This window comes from Meriones unguiculatus, chromosome 15 (assembly GCF_030254825.1).
Source record: "Meriones unguiculatus strain TT.TT164.6M chromosome 15, Bangor_MerUng_6.1, whole genome shotgun sequence".
Classification (NCBI taxonomy): domain Eukaryota; kingdom Metazoa; phylum Chordata; class Mammalia; order Rodentia; family Muridae; genus Meriones; species Meriones unguiculatus.
In genome coordinates this window covers 72,505,355-72,524,507 of record NC_083362.1, presented here as the reverse complement: position 1 = coordinate 72,524,507, position 19,153 = coordinate 72,505,355, and the positions used below count along the sequence as shown (strand labels likewise).

The window sequence follows — 19,153 nt, the reverse complement described above, 5'->3', positions numbered from 1 at the left end:
ACAAGGAGGACCCTTACAAGTTGTTGGACTTACTGCCGGTAGCGCCACCATGTGGCAGGACTCCAGCAGTGCCAATGAGCAGCGGGGAGAAGCAGCGGATGGGGACTTCTCTCTGAGCACTTGTGTGCAGGGATGACTGAGGGATACTGGGGAGTTCTGCACTCCTTGCTTGTCTGGTGCGTGTCGGAGCAAGCTGCTTTTCCTGACCTTCACCTCGGGTTTGCAGACAGTTCACTCTGGATGTAACAGCTTTGGGTTGGAATGGGTTTTCCTCTTCCTCAGTCACATCTCAAGATTCAAAACGTTACCCACTGCCGTCAGGACCAAATGGCATCGCCCCTTCCCTCTGAGAAAGCAGTTTGAGCTGTGAAGATCTGTACAACAAGGAGGTGACTAATTGGGCTGCTGGCCCCTCTTCTTGACTCCTCTATGCCACAGCACTAGGCTGGGACGCAGGGGTCCTGGGCACAAACCCCTCTGATCCGTGTCCTACAACCCAAGCCCACAAATGTGGACCCTAAGTTTCTAGAACACCTTTACCCCACAAGCAAATTCAGTGTTAGCCACAACCTGTGAGTGGGGTTTTCTGTGTGCATAGTACAGATCAAGAGACTGAAGCTAAGGATTGGGATGCAGCTAACTGAAGGGAATGCTTGTCTCATGGGCACAGGCCTGTGGGTTCCACCCCGGCATCACAAGAGAGATAAAACCAAGTCTACAACAGCAGTGGTGGGTCCCTGAAGGTCATGCCGTGAGTGAAACAAAGCACCACAAACTCTGTGCTCCCAAAAACATTTATTACCCCACACAGTTTCTGAGGGTCCAGAACCTGGAAGCAGCTCAGTTCTCATCTGTGGGTCCCATGTGGCTGTTGCTGGCTAGACCCTCCTACAGATCCAGCACCATAGCTGGCTTGCCAAAGACAGTGGGAGAGCAGGAGAGGCCACTGTGTGTGTGTGAGAGAGAGAGAGAGAGAAAGAGAGAGAGAGAGAGAGAGAGAGAGAGAGAGAGAGAGAGAGAGAGCCCAGGCTGGTATCAAACTTACAGAGATCTACCTGCCTCCACTTCCAAAATACCGGGATTAAAGGCATGTGCCACCATCACCCAGAAGGAGCAGCACCATCGTAGAAGCTGTTCTTTGAAGGACCATAGCATCATTTCTACCTCCTTCTACTTCTTACTCTGAACTTGCAGGTGCACAGTGCAGGGGCTGCCTCAGGTGTGAACTTAGAGGTGGGCCTGACAGGCTACACCAGGCCTCATCTCCTTGTCCCTGCTACTGACAGGACCTGGGATAGGTCTGAATGCCCCTTCCTTTAGGATTGACAGCTGTAGTCAATAAGAAAAGTGGATACACATTTAAATTTGAACTTCAGGTAAACAACGGATAATTCTTTATTGCAATCATGCTTAAATATTGCAAGACAGCCTTGGTTTAGGGAGCCTGGGGACAAGGAGAAAGGGACTTGGTGTTGGGGTACCTTAGCCGGGCTGGGTCCTGGTATGACTCATGCTGATGGGGCTTTAACTGAGGACCTGCATGATCCTCCCACACCAGTCTCCAGCTTCTCAGAAGGACCCAGACAGAATGGCCAGGGGATCAGGAGCTGACAGATGGCAATCTTGGCAGTCCAGCACCATAGAAAACCTCCTTCTCCTGGGGAATGGAGAGGAGGCTCACCATCATGGGCCCCAGGTAAGCACAAGGATCCTGAGTGTGAGGTGAGAGTGGAGGAAGGAAGGCACGAAAACAGGAGGTTCAGACTCTGACATGACTGGACAGGAGTGAGACAGAGAAGCAGCTCTGGCAGAAGGACCCCCCTCACAGTGCTCTTCTCTGGAAGCTAGTCCCAGTGTAACTTCACTGGCCCCTGAGCAAGAGCCCTTGTCTCTTGCCACATCCCTGGGCCTCCTTCTCACCATGTCCACTCTCAGCCCATCTCAAGTGTCTCCCTCCTTTATTTAGAAAGGAATTGCTCCTGGGAGGTGGCCTCTTCCTACCGTGACCTCATCAGCACAAGGTAGGCCCAAGCTCAAGGGCAGGAACTAATTGCTGTTCTCAGACTGCTGTCTGCCTGTCTGTCCACTCAGGCCTGCTCTAGACGAAGCGCTTGTCCTGCTCGTCATAGGAGAAGGGGTCCCCGGGGAAAGGCTGGGGCGGTGGCTGATTGTAGACACCCTGCAGGAAGATCCAGGCTGTGCCCACCACCATGACTGGTGTCACCACAAACAGGCAGAGACGGTCCACCGTGCGGGCCACTTGGTTCCAGTTGTCCTTCTCCTACAAGCAGGGTCAAGACACCACGGGGTGAGGGAGGTCAGCACAGGCTGCCACTACTCCTAGTGGGGGTGTAAGCCCCGCAGGGCTGCTTCTGACCACACGTGAACAGGAGGATACAATGGAGAGCTGTTGCCCAGGAGTAGAGAACCGAGTATGGCTCTTCCTTCTCCATGAGTCAGGGTCTCATGTGTATCCCAGGATAGCCTAGAAAGGTCTGGTGCTGGGCTGAGGGTGTTGTTCAGTGGCCCAGTGCTTTCCTAGCATCCAGATAGGCCCGAGTTCAATCCCTAGCACCACAAAAGTAACATAAGAACAAAATAAATATAGCAAACATCTGATACTGTCTGGGGTACGTGAGCAGAAACAACAGACTCTTAAGAAGTACTTTGAATGCGTGTGTCCTGGTCAGGTAGGGCTGGGTCTCTGTGTGTGCCCCTGAGCTTGGCCCCGTGTGATGCTGTGGGGTTTCATGAGAAACCTTCCTGGGAAAACATACTCCAAGGGACCCTCACGCATCATGCATCTCTTCATCTAAGTGGGCGTGTGTAGACGAGGGGAAGACAGAACTCACTTGACCAGTAGACTACTTGGACATCTGATTCCTTGGTGAGCCCAGGTCACTCACCTCATTGTAATTGTTCTGGTCCCTCATATGGTTGACGATGAAGTTCGCCCCATCTACAGCTGGCTTCAGCTCATTGAAAAGTTCCTGTTGGACCTGCTCGGAACTTGCTGGGGGCCTGCCTGTGGACATGGGTCAGGGCAGGGGCTGGAGTGATGCCTCGCTCTGCCCACCCACACACGAGCGAAGCGCCAAGGCTCCCAGAACTCACGGGCTGTGGTGAGACGCCGGGCCAGCCCGTGCCGCTCTGACTGCTTTTCAAACATGAGGTCACTGCGGGACTTAAGTGAAAAATACTCCTCTGCCTTGGAGATGTACCCTAGGGAGCTGCTCCTCCGGGTGAGAGCCCCGGGGCCGGGGTCTTCCTCTGCTGGGCGGGACATGTGCAGGAGCTTGGGCAGGGTCTCCAGGAAGAACTTTAGTGGTCGAGAGGACACGAGACAGACCATTTCATTAAATGTGGAGTCACCTTTTTACATTCTGAATACCCTGGTTGCCAATATAGCTCCCACGCTGATCCCACTGGCTGTTTCCCAGCTCCCCCACTGACTGGCATGGAGGATGCTTTCAACTGCCCCTTATCACTCACAGGGAGAGCAGAACTCAGTCACTGAAAATAAATCTTAAAAACAAAAAGCTAAGAATGGGGGTCCACGCCTTTAACCCCAGCATTCAGGGGACCGAGGCAGGAAAGTTAAGAGTTTGAGCATACACTTTATCACTGAGCCACACCCCAGCCTTCTTTTTCTCCGCCTCTTCCACTTCCTCCTCATGTAGCCCAGGATAGCCTAGAACTCACTACGTAGCTGAGAATGACCTTGAACTTCTGATCATCCCATTAGGATTGTAGGCCTGTGCAACCTACCATTTAGTGTTGTGCCTTGTGCATGCTAGGCAAGCACTGTACCGACTGAGCTATACACCCAGGCTCCCCTCTTTTTTATGAGTTACATAGTCAGACCCTGTCTCAGATAAAAGGCCAGACACTGAGCGATCCCTTGCAGCAATTAAAGACAAAAGCCGTTACAGAGCTGTAGAACCATCGTCCAGAAGAAGACCTGTTCAAGAAGAGCCTGTTGGCCCGCAGTGGCTCACAGCAAAGATAGCCTCGTCCCAAACCCCCTTCCCCTCTGTCTTCACCGGCTCACTTTCTAATCTTAAATTCCGTTTATTTATGTGCACGTGTGCAGGCGTGCACATGCCACAGTGCCCTTGCGGAGGTAGGGGACATCCTGCAGGAACTGGTCCTCCCTTCTATCACCTGGGTCCTGGGGATCGAACTCAGGCAGTCAGGCTTGGTGGCAAGTGCGCCTACCTGCTGAGCCATCTAGCTGGCCCCTTATTCTGAAAGTTTAGTAGAGCTGCGGATTGAACCCGGGTCTTCATTTTGTACAGTAAGACCAGCGGTTCCGTGCCCGGTGCTTCAGAGCACACCCATCACCCTCGCCGATTCTCCTGGCCAGGACTCGGTTGCTCACCTTCTTGACTCCCTCAGACAGCACGTGGGTGCTGGGTGTTCGGAAATGGATGTTGAGTACGATGACACAGATCACCACAACCATGGTGACCAGCACCATGCCAAAGAGCAGGAACCTGAGGGCACACAGCATGCCTGGAGCAGGGAACCCAGGGCAGAGGCATGGGCAGAGCTGGGAGTGGGCGGGACTATACTCACTTGCCTACCAAGGGGATGGCCATAGATGTGGCAGGCAGCCTCTTGGAGATAAGCAACAGGAAGACAGACTGGGCCAGGAGCACTGAGATGGCCACGGATGTCTTCTCTCCACCTGGAGAGTCAGACTGAGTTGGGAGCTCACACTTCGAGTCCACAAGGACCTCCCCCACCATGGTGGGCTCTGCCACCACTGTTCGTGATCCCATGACAAGCATCATAGCGTGTGGCATCCCATGCCCGGGTTTAAATCCTGGCTCCACAGCTTATTGGCTGAGTGAGCCGGACAAACAGCCTAAACTCCCTGCCTGTTTCTCAAAACATTTCGAGCATAGCACCAGGAAGTGATCAACGCTAACTCCCCAACCCCAACCCCCGACACTCAGAAAGCTCCCAGGCATCCTGGTAGAACCCCAACATGAAATTCCAGGCCTGCCTGTCTGCCATTCCTGCCTGAATTCTTATACCCAAGGCCATCCATGGCCGTTTCTCCCTTCAGCATGAAGAGAAGAGGCAGGACTGGAACACCTGTGCTAGGTGGCCTTGGAAGCCAAGGTGTGGGGCATGAGGCTCACAGTCGCCTGGCAGGTAGAAGACCAGGTTGATCATGAAGGAGATGAGCACGCAGGGTACCAGGATGTTGATGATGTAGAAGAGCGGCTTGCGGCGGATGATGAGGTAGAAGGTGATGTCTTGATGGTTGATGCTGTCTATCGGGACACTAGGGTCCACATTGACCTTGGCTGCCCGGTGTACTATCTCCCATTCACCGTTCTCTGTGGGAAGCACAAGTACAGCTCAGGATCAAGCTGGAGAAGGGAACCCATGGGGCTAAGGAGCCTTGGAACTGAATGAGGTTCTAGGATGCAGCAAAGCAGGCCAGGGTACTGTTTGAGGCATGGAGGGGTCTTGGGTGCTGTGGGATCTATCTCTGGGGTTTGGACTAGCAGGTTCAGTCTCTGAGGAAGAACTTTCTCTTTGTGACTTTTTCTGGAGGGTTCTTCTATGGCTTTGTTTTGTTTCTCTCTCTCCTTGGAAAAAAGCAGAAGCTGAAGCCATACAACATTCAAATAAGGAATATGTTTTGGCTTAAAAGCTCTCACAAGGGACTGGAGAGATGGCTCACCAGTTAAGAGCACTGGCTGCTTTTCTAGAGGTCCTGAGTTCAATTCCCAGGACAGCTCACAACCAAATGTAACTTTAGTCCCATGGAATCCGATGCCTCTTCTGGTATGCAAATGCATATGCAGGCAGAACATCCCGATAAATAAAATAAATAGTATTCTTTTTAAAAAAGAAGCTATAGCAAGTCAAAAGGAGGTTGTGTGACAGTTAAAGATAGAGCTTCCTTCCTTCCTTCCTTCCTTCCTTCCTTCCTTCTTTCTTTCTTTCTTTCTTTCTTTCTTTCTTTCTTTCTTTCTTTCTTTCTTTCTCTCACTGTCAGGAGCCAATGAAATGGCTTCATGACTTGGAAGGTGTCTGCCAAGATTGACCTAAGGGTTCAGTCTCTGGGAAGGAGAGAACTGACTCATGCAAATTGTCCTCTGAGCTTGACACATATGCTACCCCCCCCCCCAAGAAAATGTAGCACTTAAAAAAAAAAAAACTAAAACAAATGCTCCTGGCCCTTGAGTTTGCAGTTCAAACTCAGATATCACTATGCAGTTAATGCTGTCTTTGAACTCCTGATCCTCCTACCTCAGCCTTTAAAGTGCTGGGATTACAGGTAGGTACCACCACAATGGCTTTTCTTTTTGTATTGTTAGGTGTGTGTGTATAGGTCAGAGGAGAACTTGTGGGTCCACTGTATGGGCTCCAGGAATTGAACTCATGTCCTCAGTTTTAGCAAGTACCTTTACCTGCTGAGCCTCTCACCAGCCCTGTTTTATTAGTTTTTGAAACAGGGTCTTGGCCTGTAGCCCTGGCTGGCCTGGAACTCCCTGTGTAGACTAGGCTGGCTTTGAAATTGGGGCAGTTCTTCTGTTTCTGCCTCCCAAGTAGTGAGATTACAGGCGTGTGTGTTACATGCGCCTTTGAGTTTGTCTTCTAAGTTAAAAACAAAAGCTCTAGCGACAGCTCTTAGCCAGCCTCCTTGGCCTCGATCTTAGGGAGAACATTAGATGCCTATAAAACTCCCAGTTAGGATATCCCAGCCCTGAAACCAGAAGACACAGTTTCTTCTGCTGGACAGGACTGAGTCAGGAGCCCCACAGAGCTGAGCTAGTCACAGAGGGGGTTGGTGGAGGCATGCACCCATCCATGGGAGCCCCATCCCCATCCCCAGGCTCTCCAGGTACAAGAAAGCCTGATCGCCCCTGCACCACCGACGTCTATCCTCAGAGACCCCGACACACTCATGAGTACCTACTGTGTGTTGCGGATAGTGGTGGTGAGGGGTCCCCGTTCCTTCAGGTCTGCTTTTGGAGTCTCTTTGGATTAGTAACTATGAATGTGTAGGCTATGTCGACATGCCTGTCCCTGCATGTGTGTGTGTTGCCCCGTCCCTCCAGCTGTGAGTGTGTAAGGCGCTGGTGTGACTGTGTGCGCAGCCACAGCTGTGTGCGCCTTCAGGGCTCATCCACCACAGTTTCTGAAGTACCTGTGAAGCCCTCGGGGTCAATGATAATCCACTCGATAGGGTAGCTGCGGCCGTCTTCTGACTCCTTCATCAGGTTAAGCGTGATCTCCTTGGCTGTATACTTGAGGGAACTGGAGAGAGCAGTAGGCAAAGAGTCTCTGGGTGGGGCTTCTGAGGGCAGGAGGTAGTGGCGGAAGGGGAAGGGCTAGTTGGGACAGGCTGAGGTCTGAGGGGATTCTGGTCAGCACAGAACCAAGGCTTCTGCCTGACGGCATTTCATTCACCGCCTCCTGCCCCTAGCTGGGAGTCCTGAGGCGAGAGTCATTCGGGTGGACACACCTGAATTTGAGGGAGCAGTTCTGCCAATCGAAAGGGAAGTAGGTGACAGAGATGGGGCAGGAGGAGCGGAAGATGGCTGGTGGCAGCCAGGTCACGTCGCCCGAGGCATAAACAAGCACATTGCAGGAGTAGGAAATCTGGAAGGCGCCATCATTGCTGTGGGATGGGAACCATAATCACTGTGTGCTCAGCCCATCGAGGAACTGGCAGGACTGGAGGAGCCAGGAGAGAAAGGAAGGGTGGGCCGGGGGGTTGAAGGTGTGGGCTGAGGGCATAAGGAAGGGAAGCAGGATGAGGCAGGGAGGTCTGGGAGGCTTCCTCTCAACTTGTTCTCCAGTACGATCTCTGGTAGCCACACCATGTCGGAGGGCAGGCGCAGGACAGTAATGTTCCCAAAGTCGTTGGCATCCCATTGGAGCCGGCTGTCTATCCAGGCCTGCAAGGTCAAAAGGACATCAGAAGTGGGCTCTGCCTCTGTCCACCCTCCCCAGTGGTCCTCACTTCTCTAGGGAAGACTGAACAACACCTGAGAGTTGGGAACAAAATAAAATTGGAGGAGGTAGGTAAAGAGTGATATTTAGGCCTGTCACTGACAGTTGTGCGGGATATATGTTACACCACAACGAGCACAATTTCTGTCCCAGGCAGGCTTGTTTCTATGCTATGACTCTACCAGGTCCGATATTTCGATTAGAAGAGTGACTTCTAATGCAAATAGGGCTGGTGTCTCGGTGCTTTAGTCCCAGGGACTGAAGAATCCTAGTGTTGCAGATGCAAACGAAGCTCTGTGAGTTTGAGGCCAGCCTGGTCTACATCATAAGTTCTAGGCCAGCCAGGGAAATAGGGCCAGAGAACCCTGCCTCAAGCAACAACAAAGAGATGGGGGCACAGTGGCAAGTTTAGCACAGAGGAACCCTAGTCTTTCTCAGAGCTAGCAGAGGCCTCAGTGGAAAAGGGCGGCTGGGCTCTGTGTGGCCAAGCTCTCCCAAAGGCGCGTCCACAGGAGCTGTGGATCCCTAGAAGTGAGCACGAGGGGACCGCAGCCTTTGGCAGGGCGTCCTTACATGATCTATCCACACGTTGGTGGTGAGGGTCTCCTCCACTTCTTTCTGTAATCGAATAAGAGAGTTGTCCCCAAAGGTTCCGGTCAGATCTTCCACCCAAATTCAGTCACCAGGAATCCAATCTGCCTGGTTCCAGGGGACCATGGCAGCTGGAAGGGCCAGGGCCGACTAGAGCAACAAATTGAGGTGGGTGGGCAAACTACAGAAGGGCAGGAGGCTGCTGAAGTGAGTCCTTGGGGAGCACAGGAACTAGCAGTGACAGTGGGAGGCAAGGCCTGAGGGCTGTGGGGGGCTGTAGATCCCCATCTGGCATGGACAATAGTCAGGTACGTCTCACGAAAGAGGAGCTGGTCAGCATGAGGCCTTGGGGGCGGTTGTCCCTTCTTGCCCTCCTCTCCTCAGCCCAGGCCATCCCAGGAAGGTCCACTCACCAGGGAGATGAGGTTGGAGAGGGTGAGACTCATTGCCACATCCACTTTGTCCTCCTTTCGAGCCACCGGCCGAAGTTCTTTGTTGTAGCCCTTTTCTTTGAACAGGTACTGGATCAGCCTTTGCTCCTCATTTAGGCCCCAGCTGCCTGGGAGGGTGGGGAAGAGGAATAGGGTGCTGGTCACTGGACCCAGGAAGGAAGCTTCCCTGTGGTCCTGCTGGGTCAGCCCTGGGCTGGGCAGAGCAGAGGGAAGTCAGTTGCTCCCTGGGAGCAGGCACCCGAAGTTAGAAAGGGCAGAGTGGGAGCAGGAATTAGGTATCACTGTAGGGAGGGGATCATGCAGTGGGGGCCTGGGTGGGCATAGAAGGGCCCCAGGAAGGGAGTCATGTCCACCCTTACCACACACAACAAGGGCAGCCAGGAGCCCCAGTGTGGGGACAGGCCCTGCCATCCCCCACCTCTGACTGGGGCTTATGTCTTCCCTTCAGCCTGTTGGCTGTGGAATGAGGCAGGCTAGGGGACAGGTGCTGGTGGCTTTGGGGTTTGGAAAGAAGAGGCCGGAAACGCAATCTGATACTTCAAGGCCGGTGAAGAGGGGGTGGGGAGTTGGCCGCTGGGGCAGAAGCCCAAGGGCAGGATGCAAGGATCCCAGTCTGGGACTGTCACAGATAGCTGGGAAGGTGGGGGCTGGTAGGTGGCAGAGGGTGAGGGATACGGGGTGTGTGTGTGTACACGAGAGTGTGTGAGTGTGCGTGTGTGCGTGTGTGTGTGTGTGTGTGTGTGTACCTACAGCATGCTGGTAGCCTTGGGCAGGGTGTGACACATAGGCCAGTTGCTGCCACTTGGGCAGTAAAAGACATGTTGGCAGCTGTTCTGCCTCCCGCTCCTTTTGCGCATCGAGTGTATGTGTATGGGGTGTGGACATGTTTCTAGTGTATGTACATATACATAACATACGTGAGTGTCTGTGCTGGTATGTGGGTCTGTGGATATCACAACCTTTCGTCCTCCATCTCATCTGCTTTTAAATTTTTATCCTATTTAGTATTAGTGAGTGTATGTGGGGGATGGGGAGGTGGGAGTGTGCGTGTACACACGCTAGCGTGTGTGGTCAGAGAATAACTCATACTGTTTTTTCTCTTTCTACAGAGGTTTCTGAGGTGAACTCGGGTTATGCTAGGCTCGGACAGCAAGCGCTGTTACCTGCTGAGCCATCTTGCTAGCCTTCCACCTTTACTTCCTTTATTTATGTATTCTTTTTTTTTTCTTTCACTTTTCCGGACAGGGTTTCTCTGTGTAGCCCTGGCTGTCGTGGACTCACTTTGTAGACCAGGCTGGCCTTGAATTCATAGAGGTCCACCTGCCTCTGCCTCCCACAGTGCTAGGATTGCAGGTGTGTGCCACCACACCCAGCTTTTGTGTATCCTTTTGTCTTTAAAAATATTACATATCTATCTATCTATGTCTATCTATCTATCTATCTGTCTATCTTCTATTTATTCATTCAGTGTGTGTGTGTGTGTGTGTGTGTGTGTGTGTGTATTCATTTCATGGCACATGTGAGGGAGTCAGAGGACAACTTGAAGGAATTAATTCTTTCCTTTCACATGTGGGTCCTGGGATCAAACTCAGGTTTCCAGGCTTGGCAGAAGGTGCCTTTGTCTGCCAAGCCGTCTGACCGTTCTGTTTCTTTTCTCTCTTTCTTTAATTTTAACTGAAGGACCCTTACCTTCCCTGCTTCTAGGAGAAGCTAAAACCAAGAAAAAAAAGGGTGGGGGGAATCCACTGGGGCGAAGAGGGGTCATTTCCAAAACATTCCATTTACACACAGAGTAAATGGCCCAGGGTGACTGTGACTAGAAGTCGGCAGTAGGGAAGAGATGGGACTAAGAGTGTAGTTAAAAGAATACCACCCATCCTCAAACTGGGTGCCTGGGGCACCATGGTCTGCCTTTACCCAAAAGGAGGATAGTCTGGGAAAGCCAGAATCGTCAGGAGTGGAGGCAGGAGGACGTCTAGGGGTTGCGGAGACTGTTTGGTGATGGCATGAAGGGATGTTTATAGGGTCTGGCAAACAGAGAGCTGCATGCAGCAGCCACGGGCAAGTCTGAGGCTGCTCTTTGTTCTAAGCAGGGGTTTGGAGGTGGCTCCTAAGGGCTTTCCCTCCAGGGAGATGATCTTCCTGTCACTGCCACCTGCCAGGGTGCAGTGGCCCTTGACCTCTTTGTATTCATTTGTTCTAGTTCATGCTGGACCCTTGTCAGCTTCCTGATGGCATCTGTGGAGCCGACATGGATTATTTTGTTCTTCTGTGTGTGGGGGGGGGGGGGCACTCTTAAAGACACAGAAGATGAGCTGAAGGTCATCCTTCTTGCTGTCATTGGTCTCATAGGTTGCACCATGGAGGGCATAGTGACAGTCCTGGTTTGGTGGGATCTTGTCATAGCTTTGGGCCCTGTCACCTGCTGAATCTCCGTGTCCTCTTCCAGGATGGTGTCCTTGTCCTCACTCACAAGGCAGAGCAAGCTCTTTGCTTGCTCTGGCATAGTCTTGCACACCTTCATGTCATGGATCACCTTGAGAGAGCCACGCCAGAGGCCATGTTTCTGGAAGTGAAAGGAAAGCCACAGGGGAACACAGGCCCTGTAGTGACCGCTGTTGAGATACAGCTGAACCCTCCTGCCTTCTTTTTTTTCCTTTCTTCTCCTCCTCCTCTTTCTTCTTCTTTTGTTTATTTGTTTTCCGAGACAGGGTTTCTCTGCATAGCCCTGGATGTCCTGGACTCACTTTGTAGACCAGGCTGTCCTCGAACTCACAGAGACACGACCGCCTCTGCCTCCCCAGTGCTGGGCTTAAAGACGTGTGCCACCTCGTCCAGCTCCCTCCACCATACTTTTCAGGACAGGGCCTCCTCACTGAGCTTCACCTGGAGCAGCTAGAATGGCCAGCGAACTCCTGAGATCTGTCTGTCCGCACTGCCCCTCCTTACCCACAGCCGCAGTTACAGATGAACTGCAGCATCCTTCAGATCCTCATGTTTGTGCTATTTCTTCCCGTCCCCTGGTTTTGTTTCTTGGGGGAAGGAGGTCTCACTCTGTAGCACAGGCTAACCTAGAGCTCACTGTGTAACCCGTGTTAGCGTCAAACTCACAGCAAACATCCTGTTTTGGTCTTCAGAGTGCTAGAACTGTGATCACGAGCCACCATTCCCGGCTCCTTCCTTCCTTTTTTTTTTTTTTTGTGGTCTCTGTTAAGTGCCTCTGGAGGCTGGCCCCTACCCCACTGGCATCTAACGACCACCCCTTCCCATCCCAGTAAAGCTCCACATTTTGTGTAGGTTATAAATAACATTTATTAAAGCAGCTGTGAGTGTCTGGTGACACATGTGGGAAGACACGTGAGGTCCAAGGTCCAGGACTCTAGCCACACATACAAGAGGAACTGGAGTAGTGACAGTTTTTCATGTCTCATATAACCTCCCTGGCCCCCAGGACAGCGTGAGTGTCACAGGGATGCCTGGCTTAGGGAACAGGAGGCTGGAGTGGGCCGTGGTGCTCCTTCCCCAGCCCCTGTCCCTGTTCCAAACCCATCCAGGGCCGCTGGGGCTCTCCTTCTGTCAGGAAAGCTGAGCGGAAGGCCTTCAGGGCCTGCACTAGTAGCCGGGGCAGACTATGAGCCAATGTAGAAGGCTCCAAGCCCACCAGGCCACTGAAGACCACATGCTGGTCCCCTAAGCCGGCCCTCACCCACGCTCTGAACAGCCCTGTCAGTGTCTTGGAGCCGAGATCTGCAAGCACCTGCAGAGAAAGGTCAGAATCCAAAAACAAAAACAAAAACAAACAACCCCCCCAACCCAAAATGCTCCTGGGGGTCATTGCCTCCTCCTGGAGCCTAGGAACCCACTTAGATCCTTGCCCCGCCCCCTTCCTCTCACAGAAGTAAACCTGATTTCCTGATCAAACGAATGGGTCCTTCCACTCTTCCCTCCCCTCTTCACATACAGCTGTTATCCCAGATCTCCCCGACCCCCGCAAAAGCTGGACCCCCCTGCCGCTTCCCTGCGCTGGGCTCCAGTCAGGCCAGCCTTCACCGCCGCTGTGAAGGAGCCTGGGCAGCTTGAGACGTACCTCGTCAAAGCTCATGGTCAAGCGCTCCGTCGGGATCTGGAGGATCCAGGCATGCGCTTGCTGAATAGCCGCTAACTTCTGTTGCAGAGGCTCCAGCCCGGGGCAGCCTGGAAGAACGGAGAGCTCGGTATGCCGGAAAGCTGACAGCAAAGGGAGCTAGGTAGGGGCGGACACCCCAGGGCCGGCATTTTCTGCGGGCTCCAGATGGGGAACTGAGGCTGGCAGCAAGGCAGAATTCTATCTGACACCCACAAGGGCTCGGTGCCACAATCTCCCTTAAACGTCATCTGTTTTCCAGGGAGAGAGGGAGTAAGCGGGTCCTCTCCTCTGTCCTTCGGAGTTTTCTAGCAGACAGTCCCGCCCCCTCCCTAGAAACCTGTCAAACCTCTCGGCGGCTCCTCTCCAGAAGGCCGGCAGGGGGAGACATTACCCTTCGATCCCGCGCGCCGCTCCGGCTTCGGCTTCTGAAACCAGATTCCTGCGGGAACTCGCGACCCTAGGGGAGACCTAGGAGTTAGGGCACACGCCTCTGCGAGAGAACACGGCCCCGTGACCCTGGCGCCTAGGCCTGGCTGGGGCAGGCACCTGAGTACAACTGCTGGTCGTGGGCATCGTGGCTCGGAGGCTCCCGGAGGGACGGAGCGGAGCGAGCAGGCGCGGCCCCTCCACGCCGCAGTCCGGGCCGCGGCCCGAGCAGCTCCTGTGCTCCCCGCAGCAGGCCGAGCAGCGTGTGCGCCATTGAACGCAGCTCTGCGGGTGGGAGAGAGCTGTAAGCTGCCGACCCAGGGGTGGGTCCACGCCCCCCATTTCGGCGCAGGAGAGGCAGACTGACCGCACCGTCGCCGGCGCTGCAGACACTGTTGGAACGCCAGGCGCGCACAGGAGCGCTCAGACCCCGGGCACGGGCGCGCGTAGAAGGCGCAGAGCTCCGGGGCATCCGCGGCCGGCTCCTCCTCCCGCGGGTCCCAAGTCAGAAGTTCTCTGCAGCTGGGCTCGCGAGTGGAGGGGGCCGCTGCGAGCAAAAGCAAATCCCCCCTTTTGTGTGAGCCCACAAAGCACCCATCCTAGGGTCTTCCGTAGAGACCAGAGCAGCGGGACGGAAAAACCGGCTTGCCCAGAGCCGTCCGGGGAATCCTCGGCAGGGCTTTCTCACCGTTCATCTGCGCCTGCAGCCAGTCTTTGAACACGGACACACGGGTGTAGACCCCAGGCTTCCCTGGCTCCCCACAGCCATCCCCCCAAGAGGTGACTCCAAAGAGGACCTCTCGGGGGCGCGGTCCGGGCTCGGAACAGGTTAGAGGGCCTCCAGAGTCACCCTGAGGGACCAGAGTCAACAGGGAGCAACGCATTCACCGAGCCTCTGAATTATGCCTGCCCAGTACCGGGTAGGGAAGGCGGCTCTGACCGCTTCTGTGGTCACCACTTGTTTTCCTTTTATTAAGGAAGATTTAGCGGTCGGTAACCCCCCCCCCCCGAAGAGGGCTATCTTGTCAAGGGAAGCAACACAACCAGGCCCCCCTGTCAGTTAGAGTTCATACCTGGCACGAGTCAATGCCCCCAGCCAGGTAACCAGCGCAGAGCATGGTGCTGGGCCGCAGCCCGGGCCCCAGGGCCTTTTGACAGGTGTCTGCACTGAGCAGGGGAACGCGGGCCTCCCTCACCGCCTCAGACTCAGGCCCATCTACAGGAAAGAATGTAGGGGGCCCGAGTTTGGGGGATAGCGGCTGAGCCTTGGGATCCCCTCGCTCTCGCCTTCTTGGATTTCTTCCGGTTTGTGAGATGGACGTCACCCTAGCCTCCCCAAACTCGACCTCCTCGGCTTCCTTTCACCCCCACCCCACCCCCGCTGATTCTCCCACCACCCCACTACCCAGGCCCTAGCTGGCAATACCTTCAAACTGGGCTCCCCAGCCTGCGATGGCGCAAGGGGTGCCGGCAGGAGGCTCCCGAGAACCCTGGGGTAGGCACACGGGGCGCGCCGGCCCGTCTGGGCTCACTGGCGTCCACAGCTGAACCAAAGCCAGGTCGTTGTGGAAGGTCTGTGGGTCAAACTGGAGAGCCGGTCGTGGTGCCGAGTCAAGGGGGTTCGGTGTGCTGACCCCAGCCCCGAGCGCACAGGACGTGTCTTCTCACCTTGGGGTGGGGCAAGATGCGGTTCACCTGCACTTCCATCGCTTGCTCTCCCGGGGGCCCGTCGGCTAGCACCACAGTCCACAGAAGCTCATTCGAGGCACTGCAGCGCAAGCGTGAGCGACAGGGTCAGGGACAGAGGTGCTGGGAGGCCCCTCGGAGCCCCGGTCCCTCGTGCACCCACACCGCCCCGTGAGCCTGCAAACGTGGCTTTGTGATCCTAGGGGCAGGGAGGGAGGCCCAGGAGGGAGCGGATCCCCACAATGGGAAAATTCACAGTGCGGGGCCCACCTGCCCTGGGATCCCCCCCGCAACCGGCATTTGGAGGCCCGAGGTTGGGAGCCAGCTCCCGCTAGGGGGCAGCAGAGACCGGCTCCGCTGTGCTTTGGCCCAGGGGTGCCCGACTCCCTTCGGATTGGGTAGCCTTGGTGGGCAGCGCCTGGGCTCTCTAAGACATACCCCGCGAAGCAGTGTGCAGCTGTGAGCACCCAGGAAGCCGCCACCAGGACGCCGCCGCACAGAGGCAGCCCCCCAAGGTGCAGCCTCACTAGCCAAGGCCAGGCACCCCATGGAGCCGTGCTGCCCCCGACTATGCGGCCGTGAGCCCGGGTCACGTTGGCAACGCCCTGGCGCCTTTCGCCACATGGTCCTAGAATGGCAGAAACGGCGTCCATGAAGGAAAAGTTTTAGCTGTGAGGCCTTTTTTCACAGCGAGGCCTACCTCGCTCTCAGCCCTGCTCCTTGGAGCCTTTCCCTCTCACCTGGCTCAGGTGGGTCCTGGAGGAGGCGGGCTTGAGGTCTGGGGGGTCCAGCGCCTGCTGAGAAACGTCTTTTGACCTTTAATGCCGCCTTCTTGCGGATCCTCCACCGTATGCTGGGCCTGAGCCTTGTCTCTCAACCACTCGTGGCCCACCTTCTAGCCCATAGGAACTATTTGAACAGCCGTCAACTGCGACCACCTCAGCCCACACAGTCCCCACCTCCCTGCTATGCCTCAGGTTTGCCATACCCCTTCCACTTGGACCCTCAGAAACAGCCGGACCCCAAGGAGGAGGGAACCTAAAAATAAGCGCTAGGCATGGACAAGAGAATGAATCCCCTGTAATAGAGTGAGCTTGCTGGGGCATGGGTAAGGTGGCACAACCTTGGCATTCATGCTGTCTGTGCTGGATCTCCATCAGCACACGCTTTACGGCCCACTGGGCGCTCCTCTGGGCAGTCTGCAATGCCTGAGTCCCCTGGGCAGACAGAACTGCGGGGACATGGGACACAAAGTCACATCTTCCTGACAGACAGCCTCAGCTAGTCTCGCTGAACCCTGTCTGGGGAGCCGGTAGGAAGGCAGGGTAGGCTGCTAGGTTACCAGGGATGTAGGGCTAGGGAGAGTGGCCAGGGCCTGAGACCCAGCCATAAAGGCAGATGGTTCCATGCTCAACTGAATTAGGCTGGAATCTCTTAGACTTAGAGGAAAACCACTGCCCACTGACACCCTGTGAATCCATCTTTGGCCTGAATTACCAAGGCATGCATCCCCTAGTCTCTTAACTCTGTCAACTTGGAACCCGTTGGCAGCAAGCGCTTGCTGTCTCTGCTTCCTGGGTGAGGCCATCTTTCCCTTCACTCCTTCCTATATCCCAGTTCCGGGCTCCTCCTCCCAGCAGGTGGGCAGAAGGGCCACAGGTCCTCCTAAGTGACAAGCTTGTTTTCCCTGCCTTTCCTCGACCTCATTTTCTGTCTGCCCCTCCCATCCCGGTGGCTTTCTCAGACCAGCCCGGCTCACCTTGCAGGGTGCTGGGAGATAGGCGTGTGTACAGTGGATGCCCGTGGGCAGTCTGGGAGTCTGGGGACAGTAGCAGCAGCAGCAGCAGCAACATAGCCAGCAGCATGGTGACCTGGGACCAAAGCAGGAGACCCTGTCCTCCTTTTTCCTGGAGCCCACCCTCTCCTGTGACTCTTCCTGGGCACAGGGTTTCCCTCAGACCATCTGGTCCTGTTGTCTTATTAAATTACCCATTTCTAGTGGTCTGCACCTCACCTGGCCCTCACCTCCTGGGAGCCCTCAGGGAAATGGTGCTCAGGGACTATATAGAGGACAGAGGGGGTGTGTGCGTGGGAGGGCGGCCAGGGCTGGGGGAGGGAATGAGGTAGTAAGCTCGACCCTCACCTTTGAAGCCTCATCATCCCAGTTCTGAGTCTCCCCCCTTCTGTCAAAGCAGCCCTTGTTCTGCGGCTGCTTCAAAGGGGCTGAGATGGGGAAGAAGAGCTGACGGTTGGGCTGGGGGCCAGGCAGAGGGAGACTGGTGGGCAGGGGCTGGGGGGGATCCCCATCTGCCTCTGCCACCCTGGGGAGTTCACTGCTACGCGGAGGCAGGCACTCTTGGAGGGAGGAGTGGGTGTCCTGGGCATTCTCACCCCCTAAGCAAGCCATTGAACTCCCAGCCCTGTCCCTAATTGCTTGGCAGTGTCCCTCCTCCGTGTGGCCATTTCTAAAGATGATCAAAGTATTCTAATTTGTGCCGTAATTGCTGCACTGGGGTAGTGGGGTGGGAAGAGGCTAAAGCGGGAGATGAAAGGCCCCACTGTGGCCCAGTTCGGGGAGCGCAAGACCCAGCAGCTTCTGAGTCTCTCCCAGACCCCTGTTCCTGCCCAGTCTTGTCCAGCATTGTTTTTAGTTGCTGTGACCCTGATCTGGCAGGAGGGAGTCTTCAGAGGAAGGCCATAAATACGCAGCTGTCCTGGTATCTAGTCACCACCTGGGGTAGGGCTGGGCCTTTGGGTGAAAACAAAACAAAACTACCCTTGGCACCTTGGTTTATGCTGGCAACAGGGCCACTTTGGTTGAAGATTTTAAGCACAGGAACTGAGACATACTGTGGCCAGAGGCTGTGCCCCCTTCAAAAGGACTGGCTATCAGAGTACTTACCCCTTCTGCCCCTTCTGGAAGGCGGTGGAGATTCTGGGTCCAGATTGTGTAACTTTAACGACACCAGGGATTGGAGTTATCTGCGTATATCACAGGGCAAATCTTATGTGGTCTCCAGGTTCTTAGTAGAGAGGTGTGGCTCCTATGTGCCTGCTGTAGCCTGGCCAGGCCAGGGTGGCCAGCACAGAGCCACCTTCCCTCACTCTACCTCCCTGGCATAGATCAAGCTTTGAGTCCAGTCCGATGGCAGGAAGGAAGTAGATCCTTCTCTTGCCCACATAGCATAGGGCACAGTCTGGAAAAACCCTATCATTCCAGATCTGGCGCCTACAAGTTGGGAAGTGTCTCTCTCCAACCTCCCAAGCTAGCCAGGACCATCTGCGCTTCTGAGTTTGGTCATTTGCCTCCTCCCTGTGTAGAAAGCAGTGCTTGTCTGCCCATCCCTGTGCTACCCCAGCACGGGGACTGAGCCTGACAGCCCTGTGATGAGCAGTTCAGGTGCCTGTCCTTGATTCGAGGTGTCCTTCTTTCTGTCTATGGCCACCTCTAAACCCTTAGCTTTTGGAGCAGGTACTGGGGACATAGGGAGGGTCTGCATTATGTATATAGCTTATCTGGTCCAGGAAAGTGTGTGTGGGGGGGGGAGGGGCGGCTAAAAAGGAGATAGCAAGACAGGGAAAAGAGAAATCAGGGGCCACAGATCCCTTGTGTCCCCTCTTCACCCTGTATGTCACTCCCTGAAATGACACAAATCAAGAGGGAACGGCAGCAGATGAGGAAAAGCTGTGCTCTGTGGCTTTGAGCTGCAATCTTCCCTGTATCTGGCAGTGACTGCATGAGGATGGTGGCTCCCAATCATAGGCCCTCAAAAAAAAAAGAAATCCTGGTGCAGTGGAGCATGCTTGCAGTTCCAGGAGGTGGAGGCAGTGTGAGTGTAGGCCTCAGGACTTGGAAGCTAGGCCAGGCCACAAAGCAGGACCACATATC

At 54.9% G+C, this 19,153-nt stretch overlaps 2 protein-coding genes across 2 annotated transcripts; both read right to left on the bottom strand.

Moving 5' to 3' along the window:
- Positions 1–1,004: 1,004 nt before the first annotated feature.
- Positions 1,005–9,437, bottom strand: Chrnd (cholinergic receptor nicotinic delta subunit). The gene is made up of 12 exons (XM_021644617.2): positions 9,386–9,437; positions 8,988–9,133; positions 8,557–8,601; positions 7,819–7,928; positions 7,493–7,648; positions 7,175–7,284; positions 5,151–5,351; positions 4,579–4,690; positions 4,382–4,496; positions 3,115–3,319; positions 2,907–3,025; positions 1,005–2,281 (listed from the first exon to the last, which is right to left on the bottom strand). Exons 1-12 carry the CDS (start codon positions 9,435–9,437, stop codon positions 2,099–2,101), a joined length of 1,554 nt encoding a protein of 517 aa, XP_021500292.2. The 3' UTR covers positions 1,005–2,098.
- A 2,876-nt stretch (positions 9,438–12,313) lies between these two features.
- On the bottom strand, positions 12,314–17,283 carry Prss56 (serine protease 56). The gene is made up of 13 exons (XM_021644620.2): positions 17,024–17,283; positions 16,388–16,495; positions 16,005–16,058; positions 15,703–15,892; positions 15,247–15,346; positions 15,005–15,164; positions 14,652–14,794; positions 14,267–14,429; positions 13,946–14,125; positions 13,699–13,863; positions 13,544–13,609; positions 13,114–13,220; positions 12,314–12,783 (listed from the first exon to the last, which is right to left on the bottom strand). The coding sequence occupies exons 1-13, from the start codon at positions 17,127–17,129 to the stop codon at positions 12,508–12,510; spliced, it is 1,818 nt and encodes a 605-aa protein (XP_021500295.2). The 5' UTR covers positions 17,130–17,283; the 3' UTR covers positions 12,314–12,507.
- Positions 17,284–19,153: the final 1,870 nt, after the last annotated feature.